The sequence below is a fragment of the Lolium perenne genome, chromosome 2, assembly GCF_019359855.2.
Source record: "Lolium perenne isolate Kyuss_39 chromosome 2, Kyuss_2.0, whole genome shotgun sequence".
Classification (NCBI taxonomy): Eukaryota; Viridiplantae; Streptophyta; class Magnoliopsida; order Poales; family Poaceae; genus Lolium; species Lolium perenne.
The window spans coordinates 255,067,297-255,086,969 of NC_067245.2; the positions used below are offsets into that span (position 1 = coordinate 255,067,297).

The following is a 19,673-nucleotide window of genomic DNA, read 5'->3' on the forward strand; positions in this document are numbered from 1 at the left end:
AGTACCCACATGAGGCTCACAAGGTGTTGCCTTAGATATGATAGCCTCATGAGCTAACTTTAGCCTATCATGAGAGGCTAGAAGATCCTCATGGGAGCTAGAAAGCTTTCCATGATTTTCTTCCAATTTCCCATAATTGCAAGTTAGCAAATCAAGTTGAGCCCTTAGCTCAACATTCTCCTTCAAGGTAGATGCTTCACAAGAAGTAGAGTTAGTAGCACAAGCATCATTATCAATAGCAATAGGAGAAGGCAAGTTGGCATGCACTTTTAGATAAGAAGCTTTAAGTTGCTCATGTGACTCGGTGAGTTTGGTGAGCGCACTCTCAATGACCCTTGAGCCCTTTTTGAGTTGCTCAAAATCCTCAAGGAGTTTAGCATTAACAAACACAAGCTTATCATTTTTTAGCTTTAGTTCATTTGCCATCTCAAGAGCTCTATCATGGTTTTCCTTTTCTCTAGACAATTCTAGAGCAAAGGTCTCCTCAAGAGCTTCCTTGATGGTTTGTTCTTCTTCAAGTTCATTCTTTAATGATGCTACATCATCGGCATACTCTCGTTCAAGAGCACCCTTTTTATCAATGGTGTTCTCATGCATCCAAATAAGTTTTTGGCTCTCAATAGCGGTAGTCAAGATTTCAAAGAAGTGAGTGCTAGCAATTTTATCTTTGCAAATAATCTTGAATACACTCTTACCCTTATCGCGTAGAGAGACAACCCAATCCTCTTCTTCATAAACATCCTCATCCTTATCACCACGAGAAGTATGAGGTTCCATGGTAGGAGATACCGTGGAACCCTTGGCCATAAGGCACATATGAGAAACGTGAGATAAAGATGAGGAGTTACTTGAGGCTCCTTTCAAGATCTTGTCTTGACCAATAGACTCTTTGGTTTCCTCTACAATGTTAGTCACACAACAACTAGAGGAAATAGAAGCATTTTTATCATGGCCACAAGACAAAGCAAGCATATCATCATTAGATTTATTCAAGCAACTTACACATGATATGCAAGGACTATCAACACAAGCATGTAAATCATTTCTAGTGCTAGATGTGTTTGAGTCCGTAGATGAAACATTGCAATGAGATAGAGATGAAGAATCATCAATAGAAAGCTTAATATCAACATTGCAATTTTCATCACCACTCACCATATCATTACCTTGTGTCTTGACACACTTTGGTGAAGTGGATGAAGATGAGAACTCATCACGGCCGGAAGTGGAAGCAATACAATCATCCTTCATAATATTGGACACATCATATTTATCTTGAATTTTTGTCCATAACTCATGAGCGCTCCAAAAAGGCAAGTATGGAAAAAGACCTACATCTCGCAAAGCATTCATAAGAACATAAGAAGCTTGAGAATTGAGATATAAATTTTTCTCATCCTCTAAAGATAGATTTTGTGAATCCATAGGAGGAGAAAAACCTATATCTACAATTTTCTCCATATGAGGGTCAATGTCCCGAAAATGACTAAGCATGCAAATTTTCCAAACATCATAATTTGTGCCATCTAATATAAGAGTGTTATCGTGCACTAATCCTCTAGCCGACATCTTTACTCTCAAGGCGGTGAAGCCTAAAATGAGAGACCTTGCTCTGATACCAATTGAAAGGACACGGATGTCGCCTAGAGGGGGGGGGGGGTGAATAGGCGATTTAAACTTTTACGAGATGGGCTTAACAAATGCGGAATAAAACTAGCGTTTACTTTGTCAAGCCCAAAGCCTATATACTATGGTTCACCTATGTGCACCAACAACTTATGCTAAGCAATACAAGCAAGTATGTGATAGCAAGATATATATAACTTCAAGCACGATGGCTATCACAAGGTAAAGTGCATAAGTAAAGAGCTCGGGTATAGAGATAACCGAGGCACGCGGGAGACGATGATTTATCCCGGAGTTCACACTCTTGCGAGTGCTAATCTCCGGTGGAGAGGTGCGGTTGCTTAGTGCTCCCGAACGCCACAAGAGGCTCACCTTGAGGTGTGGTTGCTCGATGCACACCAACGCCACAAAGGCCTCACCCCAAGATGCGGTACTCACACCACACACCGAACGCCACGAAGGCGCCTCACCTAAATCTCCGGTGACCCTCGCCACAAAGGCCTAGGTCACGGTTCCACTAAGGGATTTCCTTCGAGGCGGAAACCGGGCCTTACACAAAGATTGGGGCACACATCCACAACTTAATTGGAGGCTCCCAACAAATCGCCACAAAGGCCTAGAATCCGTCTAGGGTTCCAAGAACCCAAGAATAAAAACTTTCTTGCTTTCACCTCCACGAATCACCGTGGAGAACTCAAACCGATGCACCAAATGCAATGGCAAGAACACCACAAAGATGCCCAAATCCTCCACTCTCAAATTCCAACAAAGCTACTAAAGCTATTGGGGGAATAAGAGAGGAAGAACAATATAAGAAGAGGAACACAAAATTTCTCTCCAAGATCTAGATCTAGAGATTCCCTCACAAAGAGGGGAATTTGATTGGTGCAAATATAGATCTAGACCACCTCTCTCTTTTCCTCAAATTTGAGCAAGAATCATGGAGGGATTGGGGGAGAGGAGAAGCTCTTAAGATGCAACAATGGTGGAGAGCCAAAGGTTAAAGAAGTAGTGCCAAGGTGAGAGAGAAGGGGGGATTAAAAGGAGACCCAAAAAATCTGCCCGTTGGGGCTGCCTCCATTTGGGGCCGGTAGTACCGGCCAGCTAGGGGCGGTACTACCGCCCGTGAGGGCTGCGCGCGAGGGTTGGAGGAGCAGGCCGGGAGGGGGAGGCCGGAGCCTCCGGCCGAGGTACCGGCCGAACCTCCCCAACGCCCTGGAACAAAACTGTGGCATATGGCCATTTTCCGGTACCACGGGCGGTACCTCGGGCGGTACTACCGCTCGTGCACGGGCGGTACTACCGCTCGTGCTCGGGCGGTACTACCGCTCAGCCCAAATTCCTCCTTTTTGGCAAACTTAGAAAAAGCATAACTTGAGTATCCGGACTCCGATTTTGATGATCTTGGACTCGTTTCGAAGCTAGTAACAAGCTCTACAAGATCATGCAGGGAACCATCATAGTCCAGCAAAGGAGTATAGAAACAAATGATGAAAGGTTTGACCTATCTAAGAAAGACATACCGGTAAAACCTCCAACCTCGAAAATGCAACAAGTTGCCCAAGCAAAAACCATTCTTGATGAACTAGAGCTTGTCATGAGAATACGCACAAGCTCTAAAACATCACATGGATAAGATCCAAATAACAACCAAGAAAGATGATGCAAGGATGCAAAGGTTTGAGCTCTCTCCGAACGATATGATCGAGTTACTCACTCGAGAGCCCTCTTGATAGTATGGCAACTAAACTATAAACCGGTCTCCAACTACACCATGAGACCGGTGAGAAAGAAACCCTATCAAGAGCAAAACTTAACCTTGCGCATTCCACTTGAGCTTGATGATGACGGTCTTGACCGCAACAAGATGGAACGCCTTTCTTGATTGTGCTTGTTTGACGAAGTCTTGTGGATTGCTCCCCCATAATCCACCATGGGAGAGCTTCTTCTTCAGTGCATCTTCACATATCCATGATCACCATATGGATGGCAAGACTCAAGCAAAGGATCTCTTCGAGATGGCTCATCTTGAACTTGCACTACATTATGTTGATGTCTTGAAGTAACTTGAGGGCTCACTTCATCTTCATCTTCAAGACATACTTGACACTTGATATCCTTCATCAATTTCTTCTTATTGCAACCTTGAAGCCAACAAATGGTTCAAGCATTGCCTATGGACAACACCTACAAATATAACTCAATGCAAACATTAGTCCATAGGGATTGTCATTAATTACCAAAACCACACATGGGGGCTCCATGCACTTTCATCAGCGAGTGGACACATGCTCGTTCAAGCCCTTTTTTATTGGCAACGTTGTCGGGCATTGATCTCGTCTCAAAACCTACTCTAGCGAAGGCTCATAATTGCTACCTTCGCACAAGCAAGCAGACACACCAAAGTTCTTTCCGCACCTTCCTCGAGTCTATCTATCGTAGCATGTGTTCTTAGAAAGAAAGGTTCCCCAAGAAATAGTCAAACCTAAATTGAACATTTCTTAGGTATGCTACATTCTTCGAAGAAAGAGTAGGTTCTTATTTTGACCATTTAGTTGAACTGACTTTGTTTCTTACCCGCTTTATTTTAAAGTAAACCAGAAGATCCTGTATTTGAAGCAGTTCTTTGAATTCCTTATGCTATGCATTTGAAACAAGTTCTTGCTAATGTAAAAAAGGAGGGTTGAATTATCCCTTCTCGAACCGACGAGAGCCAATTTCCTATTCCCAACCAGAATCAACTGCCTCCTTTTTCCGACCGTCAGCATCTGCCTTCTTCTCCCGACTAGTCATTTCTCGAAAAATACAAGAGCCGGCATCCGCAGCATTCACACTTGAGCCAACCCAAGCATGTGTTCGTAACCAGTTTCTCCATCCAACAACATTCTATCTGGGCTAGGTTCATAGAATTTTCTTCCCCTTACAGTTTCCCTGAACTAAATCGACTTAAGACCGCTAATTTGTATTTTCTCACTCAACTAGCAAAAATGAATCAAGCCTAGGATCTTTTTTCCTCTATGTGTATTTTAATTTTCAATTGGAAGTGATTCATATTGTGGTTGTTTGGGTACTTCTGGAAGCATGGCACCTCTATTGAGTAATGCTTGAGTTGCAGCATCAAGGTTCGACCCAAATTGAGCGAAGGCGACCACTTCGCGATATTGTGCCAATTATTCCAGTTTTCATAGCTTTCAACTAAGCGGCAGACCAAACACGACTTACGGATAAGCCAAATTCTTATTTTTTTTCATCTCTGATGGAAGAAATGAATATTCCATGTTAATTAGTAAACTCTTAGCTAAGACTAGTCACAACGGGAGTACCATAGAAATTTAGATAACATGGCATGTCATTAGATGGGGAGTGAAGTGTTTGTGGTAACTATCTATGTTACCATAGTATCAAACTTTTTAAGATAAGATGAATCAACAACCTAATAAACATAACTTTATATAGTGTCATACATATGTTAATTACTATCCACAGGTAGTAAGAGCATCTCCAGTCGCGTCCCTCAAAAAACGTCCGGCACAAATGATTTGGGGCACGTTTAGGACCGCGCCGGACAAAAAGAGATCAAAAATCTGTACAGAAAAGAGACCCTTTCCAGCCGCGTCCCTCAAACAGCGTCCGGATGCATGCATTTTAATAGAAGGGACCACCCCATGTGGGAAAAGTAGGTGAGAGAAAGTGTGGGGAAAGAGAATGGCATGTGGGGACTAGGGGCTGCATGCATGCATATGGGCTCTCATTTTGTGTCCGGCGTCCCCGGTAGAGACTCTATACACCGGGGAGGCCGGACACAAAATGAGGCGCTATTTAGCTTTGGGGGACGCTACTGGGACGCGATTTTCTCCATTTCTTGTCCGCCGCGTTTGGGGGACGCGACTGGAGATGCTCTAACATAGATTAGTAGGTATGTTACTAATCTATGTTACTCTCCGGTATAAAACTAGTGTAGTATATGCCATAAGAAGGATATAATTTTCTATTATCGAGAGCCCTGAAGCTTGAACTATACAGACTACGGCGCCGCTTCTCCCACTGTCCCATGACTCCAGGAGACAAACGTCCAGAAGCTGTTAGGACGTGTAATCTGGCCACCTCTTGATTTCCAACCAATAATTGCCGGTTGATGCCTAGAGTTCGGTAACAGTGTTTCTGTATGAAAAGTTGCCCAAACCAAAGCCAACTTTGGAGCAAGCAAAACGGCCGCCGCCAATCCTTTGTTCCATGCCGTTCGAACCCACTAAATGTCCCGAAGCAGAACAGAAACGGATCAGAAGCCGCTGTCGTTGGCTTCGTCACTTCGCAACTGCAGCCGCAACCGGAGCTTCCAGAGCCAAACACCAACCTCTCCCACTAGCTTCGTGAAAGTGACGGCAGAATGTCACTGTTCATAAATTGGTCGGCCAAAAACATGTGCCAGTACGTTAGATTGATTTTCATTTTTCAAGGAACATGCCCTTTTGACAGTTCCACAAGTGTTGTTTTCGCAAAGTAGAAATTGGAGAGCTCTCCCGGGGGACACTGACCCGCTACTGTTTCTAGCTAGCACCACGATCAAGTCTTTAAAAAAAATACATCTTAGTAAACACGTGCAGATTACTCTAGGTATGAGCCGAGACAGATTAGCAAGTTTTACATTAGCAAATGAATTAAACTATTCCCTCGGTTCTAAATTGGTTGACGGAGCTTTGGTTTAGATTTTAGTGGGTAGGTTCACTTAGTTTGGAAAGGAGAAAAACTGGATCAACTAGTTTGAAACGGGGAGAGTACATCGGTAAAAAGCTGAAGAAGCACGCACAATAAAAACATGTCCTATCAAAATGAAAGTTGTATTAAAACGTAGTAACCGTTTGTAACTCCACATTTAGCATCTTGGCATTCCTCTATTACAAGAGTAAATTGAAAAAGAGGAATTCTAAGATGCTCCAGAGCTATCATGGGCCGTCCATTTACGTTCATCTAACGGTTAGGATGACCAAATTGACCTTCATCAATCAACGACTAGGAGTTAAACATTACCTTACCTCTGATGGGGTAAGAAGGAGCATGTTAAAACAACTCATTGAAAATGCTGCAAGCCGTCAAACATGCATATCGTCTTGGGCGCAACATAACTGGTACTATCCCTTATGAGGCATGCCACCAAGACATATAGTAGCTTCCTTCTCAATTGGGTGGAAATACTAGAGACAGAAAACATTTCACATAAAAACCACTAACCAAGGGAAAAAAAAACTCATCAGCTTCACTTGGTCGAAAAATAGTTGACCCGTGGGACTAAACAACAAAAAATCCCTTCATGTCAGATACAATGTTCATTTTGAAGTAGAACAAGCCATGCGAATTTTGTGTCCAATGTTTGTCCCCACCACGGAGCCGCCGTCGCGATGTGCACATGAACATATCATAAGAAACACATGCCATGCTCCAGACCTTATAGTCTCTCGGCATCAGATAGGCCACTGGAGACGATGGAGACCACATGTTGATGAATATTGTAGGGATTTACGTTTTTTGGGGACTTTGATGTGTTCATTTCCTTTTTTTTCTTTCTTTAGGGGATAATGAATTCATTCCATTTCCCCAAAGCTCTCTGCAGGGCCCAGAATACCCCGCTGAGAGCCCAAATAGCCCGGCCCACTCTGAAGCGACAAGAAGGAACAACCGCACACCCTATCGCAACCACTAGACCAGCTGCTCCTCCATTCTCGCAGCCTTCGTAGCCTCACGCTCGGGCTCTCACCTACAACCCACCCCCACCAATGGAGCCCACCACCTGCCGACCCCACCATGCTCGCACCCGGCCCCACCCGTCTGTCTCTAACCGCCTCCTCCCCTCTCCCCACCCTCCCGTCTCGCTCTCACCTCGCCGCGCCGGGATCCAAGCCCACACCAAATCCCCTAAACCCTAGCGCCGCCGCCGCCGCCGCCATGCTGCGCCGCCTCGCCTCCGCCGCCGCCCCGCGGGCCATCTTCTCCCCCTCCTCCCCCACCCCGGCCGCAGGCCACACCCCGCGCCGCGCGTACGGGCTGGTCCCCATGGTGATCGAGCACACCTCCCGCGGGGAGCGCGCCTACGACATCTTCTCGCGCCTCCTCAAGGAGCGGATCGTGTGCATCCACGGCCCCATCGCGGACGACACCGCATCCCTGGTCGTCGCGCAGCTGCTCTTCCTCGAGTCCGAGAACCCCGCCAAGCCCATCCACCTCTACATCAACTCCCCGGGCGGGGTCGTCACGGCGGGGCTCGCCATCTACGACACCATGCAGTACATCCGCTCGCCGGTCACCACGCTCTGCATCGGCCAGGCCGCCTCCATGGGCTCCCTCCTCCTGGCCGCGGGCGCGCCGGGCGAGCGCCGCGCGCTGCCCAACGCGCGCATCATGATCCACCAGCCCTCGGGCGGCGCGTCTGGCCAGGCCTCCGACATCGCCATCCACGCCAAGGAGATCCTCAAGGTGCGCGACCGACTCAACCGGATCTACGCCAAGCACACCGGCCAGCCCATCGACGGCGTCGAGAAGTGCATGGAGAGGGACTTGTTCATGGACCCCGTCGAGGCGCACACCTGGGGCCTCATCGACGAGGTCATCGAGCACCGCCCCGTCTCGCTTGTTTCTGATGCCGTGGCCAGCGATCCGCCAAACCCCCCTGTTGGAGCCGAAACCAAGCCTGCCGAGGAGCCGCCTTCCCCGGCTTGATGGGTGGTGGTTGCAAGGTGCAATCCTCCTTTTTTGCTTTATTACTTCACTCTAGCCTTGCCTTGCCTTGTTGTTGGATTCAATGCTTCTTAATTCTCTCTTAACATACATATAAGTTCACAACTTGTTATTCTGGCAGCACCAGGGGCCTTATTCACTAGCCAGCCCGTTGTTTTGCTACTTGAATTAATTAATTCCCTTCTGATAATCGATGCGCAAATCATTTCATACTTGCTTTGCCTCATTCTAACTGCAGTATTTAAGATTTTTATCTCAAACCAAGGAAGCTCAACTTGTAAAGGATAAATACTTCATCCTTAAAAACATTCTGTGCGGTTTTATTCGCCTATTGCTGCTAGTTGGGAATACTATAACATAAATGATGATTCGATAAGTTTTTGTTGGGCTGGCACACATCTCAGGCGAAATCTCAGTTTACCTTGTCCTAGTTAACAACAGTGAGCTCTATCAATTGCAGCTTCTAGCACAGACCAGATCCAACAGCGTTTGTCATAGACTGAGATGTAATTAAATCACGGGCTACTGAGAACTAGTTGTTCCGTCTACAGTTGTGCCTCCTTGATTTATGCCATTTCATTCAATGAGTTATCCACAAATACAGTTTATTGTACCACCAATTCTGCCCCATTTGTGTATCAGAAGAAAGAACAATGTTTTGTTGTTACCGCAATTAATAATTAGCTCATGAAGCTATAGTTCAGTTCAAATGACTTGGCCTGTGAAACCCAAAGTAGTTGTCACTAGAAACTTTATGATGGATCAGTTTCTTTTTCATTAAACGTAACATTCTGATAGTGATAGCATGGTTATTCTTCTGTTGCAAAGTTTAAGGTACTATTACAGAACATTTCTCGTGAAATACAAATGGTTAATCCTTGCTACTACTCAGTAGTCAGCTAGTCATCCTCAGAATCATATTTGTTATATACAGATATTGCTTTCTATTCTAGTGTTCTCTTGATGTCTTCCTTGTGTAACATATCAAACTGTTAATAAAGTTTGAGGATCTTGTATTCCATAATAGTTGTGCCATATGAACCACATTGTTGAAAGTTAAACTGTCCAGTATTGGAATAACATTAAAGCTTTTAAGCCCCATCTGTTTGAGTTCCGAGTCTAGGTTATCTGTTTAAGTCCACGAGCATGGTCATCAGGGATGAGAATATTAGGCCCATTAAAACCGAAAAGTGTCTTTAGCACATGAGCTCCAGTGCTCCTGGTGCTATAAAATCATATTATTTGAATTCCAAAAAAATTGAAATTAAATACCTACATACATATAAACATTCCGAAGATACAGTAAAAAAATTGGAGAAAAATATATTATATTTTGAGCTATACAAAAAAGACAAATTTTTGACAAATAAACGTCCCTATACGTACCCACAAATTTGTTTTTTTCCTGTAGCTCAAAATACAAAGCAACTTCTAGCGAAACTTCTCACGAGTATTCGGAACATATATGTGTATTCATGGAATAAATGTGATGATTTTTTGAAACATAGATACAGAATTTTTTTAATATTTAAAAAACTGAGAGCACTGGTGCTCATGTGCACCAAATGCTCACTCCATTAAAACCTAGTCGTCATGTCTAGTATTCATTTTGAATTCAATGTGTCTGGTGTTTATAGGTTGGTTGTTGTATGGTTGTACATCTTAATATAACAGGAGAAGAGAGGCATTTTGGCTCCCTGCTCCCAGGTGCTCCTACACCCAGGAGGAACAGTAAAATCTGAAAAATATTTCAAAAATTTCCTAGAATTCCGATTATTGTTACGTATGTGCATGTCTGAGTCCTTTTTTCATGCCTCTAACTTTTACCTCAAATGTTTTTTTTTTGTGTCCTGGCACAAAAATGACGAATTTCAGTTGCTCAATAGTATAGTAAAACTCTGTTCGTATCTACAGGAAATTTGCATGCACTTAAGTTGACATCAAAAGAATTATCTCTGTGGTGCACATTTGAATTTCATATGACCTATTACCGTTTCTCCAGTTTTCTAAAGTACTCCCTCCATTCTATAAGCAACCATCCAGTGAGATGCTTCCATGGTGTTGATAATTGATGCTTAGAGAGTACCCCTCCATATGCTTTCTACTTTAAATTTTGAAGGCATACCTAAATTAAAATCAACAAATATTTGATCACCTTGAAGATATATTGTAGAAATTAGGGCCTTCGTTTGCAGTTCAAAACAGTAGAAGTTCAAAATCAGTTTCTCTTGCCAGGCCCTTATAACCACCAGGTTTTGTGCATGTGTATCACAATTCACAACACTGTTCGATTTAAAATTGCATTCCAGTAGTGGTTAGTTGTATCAATGTTACTGCAGATCATGAACTCTTGCCCTTGTGTTGTTTTCAGTTGTGCAAGGATAGACTGCATCATGAACTCTTGGCCTTGTGTTGTTTTCAGTCGTGCAAGGATAGACTGCATCATGATTTGGAGATAAAAAAGTAAAAAAATATTAAGTTGTTTAAATTAAATCAAGGATTTATGTCTAGAGCTCTAAATGATCTCTGCTTGGTATCTGTGGTGAACTGGAGATTATATGTTACCTTATTGTGTTATCCGGTTGATATACCAGAAAGTTTGAGAATCTGGTATTTCCCTAATAGATGTGCCATATGGACCACATTTTTAGTCCAATATTGGAAGAACATTAAACCTTTTAAGCCCCATCTGTTTGAGTTCCGAGTTGTCCACAAGCATGGTCTTCACAGATGAGAATATTAGGCCCATTAAAACCTAGTGTTCATGTCGAATATTCATTAAGTGTTCAATATGTCAATGGTGTTTGTAGATGGGTTGTGCTATGGGTGTACATCTAATTATAAGAGGATAAGAGATGCCTTTTGGCTCCTCACTCCAGAGTGCTCCTACAACCGGGGTGAGCAGTAAAATCTGAGAAATACTTCAAAATTTCTGAGAATTCCGATATTTGATACATAGCATGTTTGAGTATTTTTGTGTCCTGGCAAAAAATAACGAACTTCAGTGCTCAAAATAGGAACTCTGTTGGTATCAAGCTTGTCTTTTATTCACAATGCACAAACTTATTTTTCCATGGGAATTTTGCATGCACTTAAATTGACATCAAAAGAATTATCTCCTGGGTGCACGTTCGAATTTCGTATACCTATTAACATTTCTTTAGTGTTCTACTGTACGTAGCCTGGCGGCAATTCATTCTAGCATTTTTATGGGGCAATAGAAAATAATGGTGATAATTGATGCTTACATAGTACGCTTCATATGCTTCATACTTGGAACTTTGAAGGTATACCTAAATTACACTCAGCAGAAATTTGATCACCTTGAAGGGATATTATAGAAATTAGGGTCTTCGTTTAGAGTTCAAAACAGTAGAAGGCCGGCATTAGTTTCTCTTGCCAGGCTCCTATAACCTGCAGTTTTTGTGCATGTAGCTAGATGACTCATGTGCATCACATTCCTGTTAGATCTGAAATTGCATTCCAGTAGTGGTTAGTTATAACTGTGCATCGTGAACTCCTTGCCTAGTGTTGTTTTCAGTTGTGCTAGGATAAACTGCGTCATGTTTGAGAGTTAAAATGGCGCATACACTTCACCCTGGCTTATTTTGCTTACAACCACTGGGATATTTGGTCGATGTGTGACTTTGGTCGGTAGGAAGGACTTGTACTTGTATTATTTCAGATCAGCATCATTACAGAGTCTCTTTTCTGATGTTATTTGCGACCATTACATCACTGGTTCACCATTGAAATTTGTTGACTTCTTTCTCTATGTTAATATCCCTTTAGACTTGTTTCTTCTGCGACAGCTTATCACTTTGTTTAGTGTTGTTCTGACCTTTGTCGTAAATCAGTTTTTCTACAGTACTAAACTAGGCCTATTGAGTTTAAGAGTTGCCATATTTTGTGTAAGTTTGTTGATCGCCATACTTTGTGCTGCCGTGTTACGATGTCTATTTGTGGGAGGAAAACCTCCGCAGCAAAGTGTTATACTGTATAGTCGATCCTACTCACATTGTCAATCCCCAGCATGTTAGCACATTATTTGGTATTAGCCTGCATTTACTCGATCCGTTGGTAAGGGTGTTGATAAGCAAGGGCATCTCCAACGGGGCGCGGAGACGTAAACGGACGTTGAGCAACCGTTTACATTCGCGAAGACCGAAAATGCATCTGAGTCCTACTACAGCGGGGTGATGCAAAGTGACCGAGCCGTTCGCGGCGACTCAAACCTGACCCAAATATACGACAGGTTTGCGTCTCTGCGGGCGCGCCGAGTGTCCGCCGAAACTTACGTAGGACCTACGTGTCAGTGGCAGGGAGGCCGATAACATTTTCGCCAGTGGTCATTCCCCGCGCGAAAAATCAAAATAGACTAGCGCCAGCAGTCCAGAAGCGATGAACGTAATCGCCGGCGCAGCCACAACCATGGATTCCTAGGGAACACTCTCACTCGTCGCCGCCCCAGACTCCCCCATAGCCATAATGGATGTCGTAGCTTCGGCAGAAGCAAAGCGTGCCGCCACCGGCGGCCGGGACGCTGAGCCGAAGGCTGCAAAGAAGATGCCATCCAAGGAGGAGAACAACGTCGAGGCCGCGAAGCGTCGCCGAAGGAGAGGAATGCAGCGGCCGCCGTCCTGGAGGTCACCCAGTAGGCATGGCAGATGTAACTGAAAGTTGGCGTCGCGCAAGTAGGCCTCCATCCAAGCTTAGCGGAGGACGACATGCTCGTCAAGCGAGAGGGGATCGCTGGCGTCGCTCCTCGGCCTCGTTGGTGAGCTCGGTAAGTTCCCAACTGCGTCCGGATCGTCGGCGTCGCTCCTCCGGCCTCGTTGGTGAGCTCGGTAAGTTCCCAACTGCGTCCTGAAACGCCCACTCCCTTGCAGGTCCACGCGGCGTCGCGGTTCGCCTCCGGCGTGGCACCGGTGCAGTTCAACGGGGCCGCTTCCCGACCTCAACTGGACGCCGAGATGCGGTGACTCATGCCCGGGTGCGACACACAAGACGCGTTAGGTGCCGGAGGAGAGCATGCCGGTGCCCTGCAGCCTGTTTGAGGAAATGACACCATCTGCCCCGACGATGGATGACCCGGTACGTAAGCTCTCTCACTGTGTGCGACTGCCGTGTGTCATGCGTCTGACGTCCGGTGATTTGTAGGTCTATTGGAAGGGACGACATGATAGCGATATCGAGGCCATGATCTATGGTGGCGGCTTCGTTGGCGACGCCGGAGCCGGGACAGGGACGCATGAGACGCAAGATGCGGAGGACATCGATGCCGCACGGCTGTTTTCCACCCAGCTCACGTAGGCAACAACCGTGTGCGTCGACGACTATGAGGATGCGCCAACAGTGCCTGTCCTCACCACGGACGATGCTAGCAAGAAGACGGGGGAGAGCCACAAGACACAAGGATTCAACGACGACGAGGACAAGTATTTGTTCGACGCGTGGCTAGCAACTAGCCATGACTGTATTAATGGCGTCCAACAAAAGGGCAAGGTGTACTGGGCCTATCAGAAAAAGATGGAAGTACATTAAACAAGAGACAAGAAAGTTCTGCTTCACCGTCGAACATGTAGTGAACAACCCCATTGGCGGCGTTGGCATGATTTCAGTGGTAATAAAGAGACAACCATGGCCTCCTTTTGGACTTCATATGCTGTTGTGTCCCTTTTGGACTCCATTTTCCACTGTACCATGTGCAAAGTGTGATGAACTTATTTCAGATCTTAATTTGAGCTAATTTGAGGCTATAATTTCATGCAATTTTGAGCTAATTTGAGGCAACAATCTATTTTTTTTATTTTCTGAACCTAAACTGATGGAAATGCGTCGGCCCGGTGGAGCCACCCCCGACGCAAATGGATGCATGACCATTTTCGCGTCCACGGGCGGACGCAAATGGACGCACGCGGACATTTTGGCCGTTCAAAATGCGTCTGCCTGTTGGAGATGCCCTAAAGCGATGTCTAAAGGTGCGGTGCCATTTTTTTTGTTGGAACAAGGTGCCATGTTCTCATGCTGTGGAAAGCATTGACAATAGACAGGTGACATTTAACTTTTGTTATACCCAGCCTTACGGTGGTAATCTGAACATTATCTGCTTAGCTTCTCTGAGAATGAAAATGTGAATTTTCTGACGGCATGTTCAGCCTTGCGTTTATTTCTTTCCTTGACAAGTTCTTTTCTGCAGCTTACCACCTTGTGTACGGATACTACATGGCAGTGTCCTGGAAATCCTTTGAAGGAACACGCTACACCTAATCTTCCCACGGAGTCCCATATCATCGTAAGTTACACCATGCGACAACGCTGCCCAAAGAAGTCCATTCTACCTCAGATGGTAATCTAAGCTAAGCAAACATTCGACCAAAGCAGCACTTGTGCAGCAGATCTTGCGTGTAGCTAGCGAGGACGGGAGGTGTTGGGCAGGGGCTGGCCGCGGAGGAAGTGGTAGAGCATGGCGAGGGAGCTGGCGGGCTTGAAGAGCGGCACCTGGTGGCCGGCGCCGCGCACGGTGACCAGCGTGAGCCCCTCCTCGTACTCCACCGCCCACCCGGCCACCTGCTGCCGGTAGAACCACGCCCGCCACCCGCCCAGCCCCTTGGTCCTCTCCCGCTGCCGCAGCTTCATGGCGTTGATGCTGTACCGCGTCGACGTCACCGGCACCCTCCCGTCCGTGTCGCCGCTGCGCCACATGAGAAGGATCAAGATTTGGCAGTGTTCGTGGTGACAGCAAGGCGGCTGCAATAATAGCTAGGTTGGTGGAGTACCTGTAAACCCAGACGCGCAGCCCAGCGCCCATGAGCTTCTTCAGGACTGGGAGCACGGTGGCCGGCGAGTCGTTCCATTTCCTTATGACGGTGCTGCAACAGTTTGCCCAATGTGATTTACCGAAAATACATCCAAAACATGGTAAAACAAGGCGGAGATTATATGGTACGCAGGACGTATGGGCGCTACGTGCGGCACATACGAATAAATGCAGCTGCAAGTTGCAACGACAGATCTGTGTACGAGGGCGTCTGTGTACCACAGTAGTATTAACTGCGTGCCAGGATAGGGAAGGAAGAGCACTGAGCAGAGGGAGGGTAGAAGAGTAGAGAGAGAGCTTTGCTGACCTGCAGGGCGAGTATGGGTAGGGTAGGGCAGTCCGGTTGGCGTGCAGCGCGCGCTGCACGTCCCGGCGGTTAAAATACTTGGTCACGTACGCCTCCGTGCACGGGTCGAACCCCGCCGGCGCACGCCTCATCATGTGCCATGCCTCCTGCATTCGTACGCCACCACGACAAGACACTTACTTCAACAATCACGGCGCGCATCTTGAAGATACTATCACTCACAGATACAGACGAACGTACGTGCTGGGAGAAGAGCCGGGGCGCGGCGACGAGCCTGGCCGGCCGGCGCGCCGCCGAGGAGTTGCCGGCCGGCGAGGCGGCGGACGCCAGGCACGTCGGGGTGTAGATGCTGTAGATGTCGATGTCGTCGAAGGCGCCCATGAACGCTTTCACCGCCGGCGAGCAGCCCTTGCCCGGCCTCCCGCCGTCGGCCTCCTCCCTGAAGGAGTCGCACTCCCGCGTCACCGCCGCGTGGAGCTCGTCGGAGATGATGGCGTGGCTCCACGCGTACTCCACCATGCCCAGCTGGTCAGTCTCGTCGTTGATCACCGCGTTCCCGATCTGCACGTCCAGCAATCATGAGCTAGTCAATTCACACGCACCACCAAGTGAGCAAGCGCAACGGTGCAAGTGAAATCGTGTCAGCTTCAAGTACAAAAGCAGGTGTGTTCGTCAGCTTTCACAGGGGCACGCTGAAATTATTACCGCGCGCGCTCAGTGAAAAAAGGTTTGACGCAAACAGTTGGCTGTCAGCTAAAGCGAGCAAAAGATACGTAGAGCGGGAGTATATAGCAAGTCCGTATGCACGCTCGTGCTCATCTTTTGACAGCACTGAATCTTTTCTCTCCTATACACTCTTTTCCTCTTTATCTTTTGGGATCTTTTCAGGACACTAATTTTGTTCCATTTGCTGCGTCAGAGACTGGTTTACGTGCCAGTTGGCAATCTTATGGCATGATTGCTAGCATAAGACGGGCCTATACGTCCTGTTTCGGGGGAGGAGCTTGCTTACCATGAAACCTTTGAGGTTGATGATCCTGTCCCTGCTCGCCGCTTTGTTCCCCTCGTAGATGCGATCTGCGAGCTGCGGGACGTAGTGCCCTGCAAAAAGAAGCGTATCAAGGCAGCTTCAGCAACAGATTATCTTTAGCAACAGATTACGATGCATGTAGCTTAACATAAGAAAAGAGGTTGGGCTGCACGTGTACCAGCATAGCTCTCCCCGGAGATGTAGAATTCGCGGGTCTTGAACTCCGGGAACTTGTCGAGCCAGTTGAGCATGAAGGTGTACGAGTCCTCCGCCGTCACGCGGTCGCCCAGCTGCTTCAGGTCCGACGTCTTATTCGTGTAGGAGAACCCCACGCCAACCGGCGATTCCAGGAACAGCAGGTTCACAGCTGAAATCGAACACCGATGTGGCGGATTGCAATTGTGAGATCAGACATGATCCAATGGAATTTAGCAAGGATGGACTAATATGGCCTTGTGTGCTTGCCTTTGTTCCACGCGTAGGGATTGCGAGTGAGCCTCTCGCCGTAGCCCCTCACCAGAAACGGTCCCAGCTCCTGGGCGGCGCCGTAGGCGATGGAAGAGCACCCGGGCCCTGCAATGGCGGGTTTAAACAACAATTTTGTTTACAGTAAATCATACAGATGCTCCCTCCATTCCATTTCGTTTTTGTGGTTTCTGTTCAAATCTAAGTTCAAATCATGACAAGAATTATAGCACTCAAAAGTCAAAACTGCACCGCACTTATCGACGGTGCCAGATGGGGCTATCGAATTGTTTAGTCTAGGTGCTTAGGCTATGCATACTGTAACTAAGTTAGTATACTGTAGTTCAGAGAGAAATGTTAATCTAATAATGCAAAGGCAAGGACATGAAGATGAGACAGCTGATTTGCCAAGTACTATTCTGTGGCGTCATCTGCCGGTCAACAAAACGTCAAAGACCCTCATCTGAGTCATCTCCACCTCCACGCTCCACTACTTATCTACTCTGACACTTCACATCACTGTTTTCTTATCCTGCGAAAAATCTCCATGCTTTGTCCCAAGTGGAGCATCTTCCTAGTAAACACTAAACAGTAAGATTAACACTGACATCCCTGACACTAATATGTGTTAGATACCCGGACAAAGGTGTAACATCAGACCGTAACACTTACGAGATATTCGCAATAGTTTTATATGAGCACATGCTCATGGAGTAGCAGGAATTTACCTTTAATTAACCGTTGAGAACCAACATGTGGTTTGGTGGTTAGGAGCGCAGTAGCATTCCCAGCCCACGAGAACTCAAACTTTAGATTTCATCATTTTAGTGTTTTATAAATGCAGAATATTTTTCAGTGGGAGACGACGTTTTCGTCAATACCAAGATGTCTGTGGTGACTTTGTTAACCTCGAGATCCGCCGGATGAAGTTTTTTAAACTCGAAGATGCTCGTAGGGTAGTGTGTGCGTGCGTACATTCGTTCATATGGTTGAGTGTATTGCATGTGTACTATAAGCATCTTCGTCTGTATTGTGTTTTCGCAACAGGAATTAATCTTTCGAAAGTCCACAAGAATCCAGATTAAGGCATCTCTGCTCTCTATCTTTTATTTTTCCTTAATCGCATCATTGCACGTCCTTTGGTGGTGCCCCATTTGCCGCTCTAGAACCATGTGGGCGCCGATTGCCCAGGGAGTAAAGGACGACCGCAGAGAGAGACGACGATGAGCCGTGATCTAACAGTGCTACAGGGCAGGAATGCAGGAGAAGACCGCCACGGCCCACGGGCCACGGCCCCTCTCTAGCTCTGTCCCTGTCGCTCGTCGGCGCAGGCTAATTAAGCTGTAGCTTCTTCTTCCAAGCAGGATCTGCTTTGCTAGCTCTCCCTGTAGCGCTGCCTTGCGCCTTCTTTTACATCCTTTTGCCATCTTTTGCAGCGTCTTTCCTGCGCCGCGAGGCTATTCTCCCTACTGTTCCGAGATCGGGATGCATGTGTGGATTCTGGCGCCTTCGCTTTGGAGCTTTTACTGCCGGAAAGCATCGTTCTCCCGGCCGTTGCATGCGACAGGGTGGTCGCAGGGCCCCCGGCCTGCAGGCTCTCGAGCTTTCCGAATAGGACTTGCCAAATGCCAATGGCGGCAAGAATAGAGCAAGATGTAGAGAGAAAGAGCATGTCAATCGAAGTCTACGATTTTGCCTTGGGTTAGTTGCATCTATCCTCCTCTTGGTGCTGTTTCTAGTAACTTACCACAACGCAAGCAAAAGTTAGGAACTGAAAGCCCTCTATTATGGCAGGGAATTGGCGTATACGTTGTCCAAATTTGCAAGTTGCAACAGATAGACGCACTTGCCGCCTGCAATTTTCGCATGATACGGCAGCCTCTACGGCAGTAATACTAAAATGGTTGAGACAGTTCGTTTCAAATACGGAAAACAGAAGCAAGAATCACAAGTGGGCTGGGCAGCAAACAAGAGATGCAGAGCTAAGGACGAACTGAGCTGAACGCATGCGCGCGTACCTCCGTTGAGCCACAGTAGCAGGGGCTTCTTCTCGGGCTCCTTCTCGGCCTCAAAGAACCAGTAGAAGAGCGCCCTGTCGCCGCTCGTTCCGACGTCGACGTAGCCGGCGTAGTGCTTGAACCCGACCTCCGGTTGCCCGGGGAGCCCGGTCACGCGGTCGGCCTCCGGCCGCGGACTCCAGGACGCTCCGGTGACCGCAGACGACGCTGTTAGTAACGCCGTGGCCAGGGAGAGCAATGCCATGTTGGCCATGGCCGCTGCCGTTTTTGTGTGGGAGCGCTTGTGTGTGTGCGTGCTGTTTGCTCTGCTCTGCTTGGAGTCCTGGCTCTCGGCTTGGGGTGTGCGGGTAGAAGAAGAAGGAAGGTTGGTTTAATAGACAGGGAGGTTGTAACCAGTTGTGGTAAATTATTTGGGTTAGTGGGTGGTTTTAAAAACAGTGAGTTCTTTTTTTTCTGGATGGAATACAAGTGTTTCTGGTGGGTGGTCTGGGCGTCGTATGGGCTTTGGGCGCACCGGCGAAGGGTTGGGAGCCTGAAGAAATGGCACTGACTTGTGATCACTGCATGCAGTTCTGTCGCAATGTTTAGATAATACAATGGATAAGTTTACTGCATCGGGTATGGCGAGCTGCACCGATGTTTGTCTTATAATCTGTGGGAAATACAAGCAATTTTCGC

At 46.8% G+C, this 19,673-nt stretch overlaps 2 protein-coding genes across 2 annotated transcripts; one reads left to right on the forward strand and one right to left on the reverse strand.

Annotated features, from left to right (window-relative positions):
* Window positions 1-7,473: 7,473 nt before the first annotated feature.
* LOC127335661 (uncharacterized) lies at window positions 7,474-8,567 on the forward strand. The gene has a single exon (XM_051362378.2). The coding sequence runs from the start codon at window positions 7,567-7,569 to the stop codon at window positions 8,335-8,337; it is 771 nt and encodes a 256-aa protein (XP_051218338.1). The 5' UTR covers window positions 7,474-7,566; the 3' UTR covers window positions 8,338-8,567.
* Window positions 8,568-14,489: 5,922 nt separating this feature from the next.
* Window positions 14,490-19,352, reverse strand: LOC127335662 (serine carboxypeptidase-like 35). The gene is made up of 8 exons (XM_051362379.2): window positions 18,996-19,352; window positions 16,978-17,085; window positions 16,691-16,879; window positions 16,495-16,583; window positions 15,723-16,043; window positions 15,483-15,628; window positions 15,135-15,227; window positions 14,490-15,049 (listed from the first exon to the last, which is right to left on the reverse strand). Exons 1-8 carry the CDS (start codon window positions 19,246-19,248, stop codon window positions 14,767-14,769), a joined length of 1,482 nt encoding a protein of 493 aa, XP_051218339.1. The 5' UTR covers window positions 19,249-19,352; the 3' UTR covers window positions 14,490-14,766.
* Window positions 19,353-19,673: the final 321 nt, after the last annotated feature.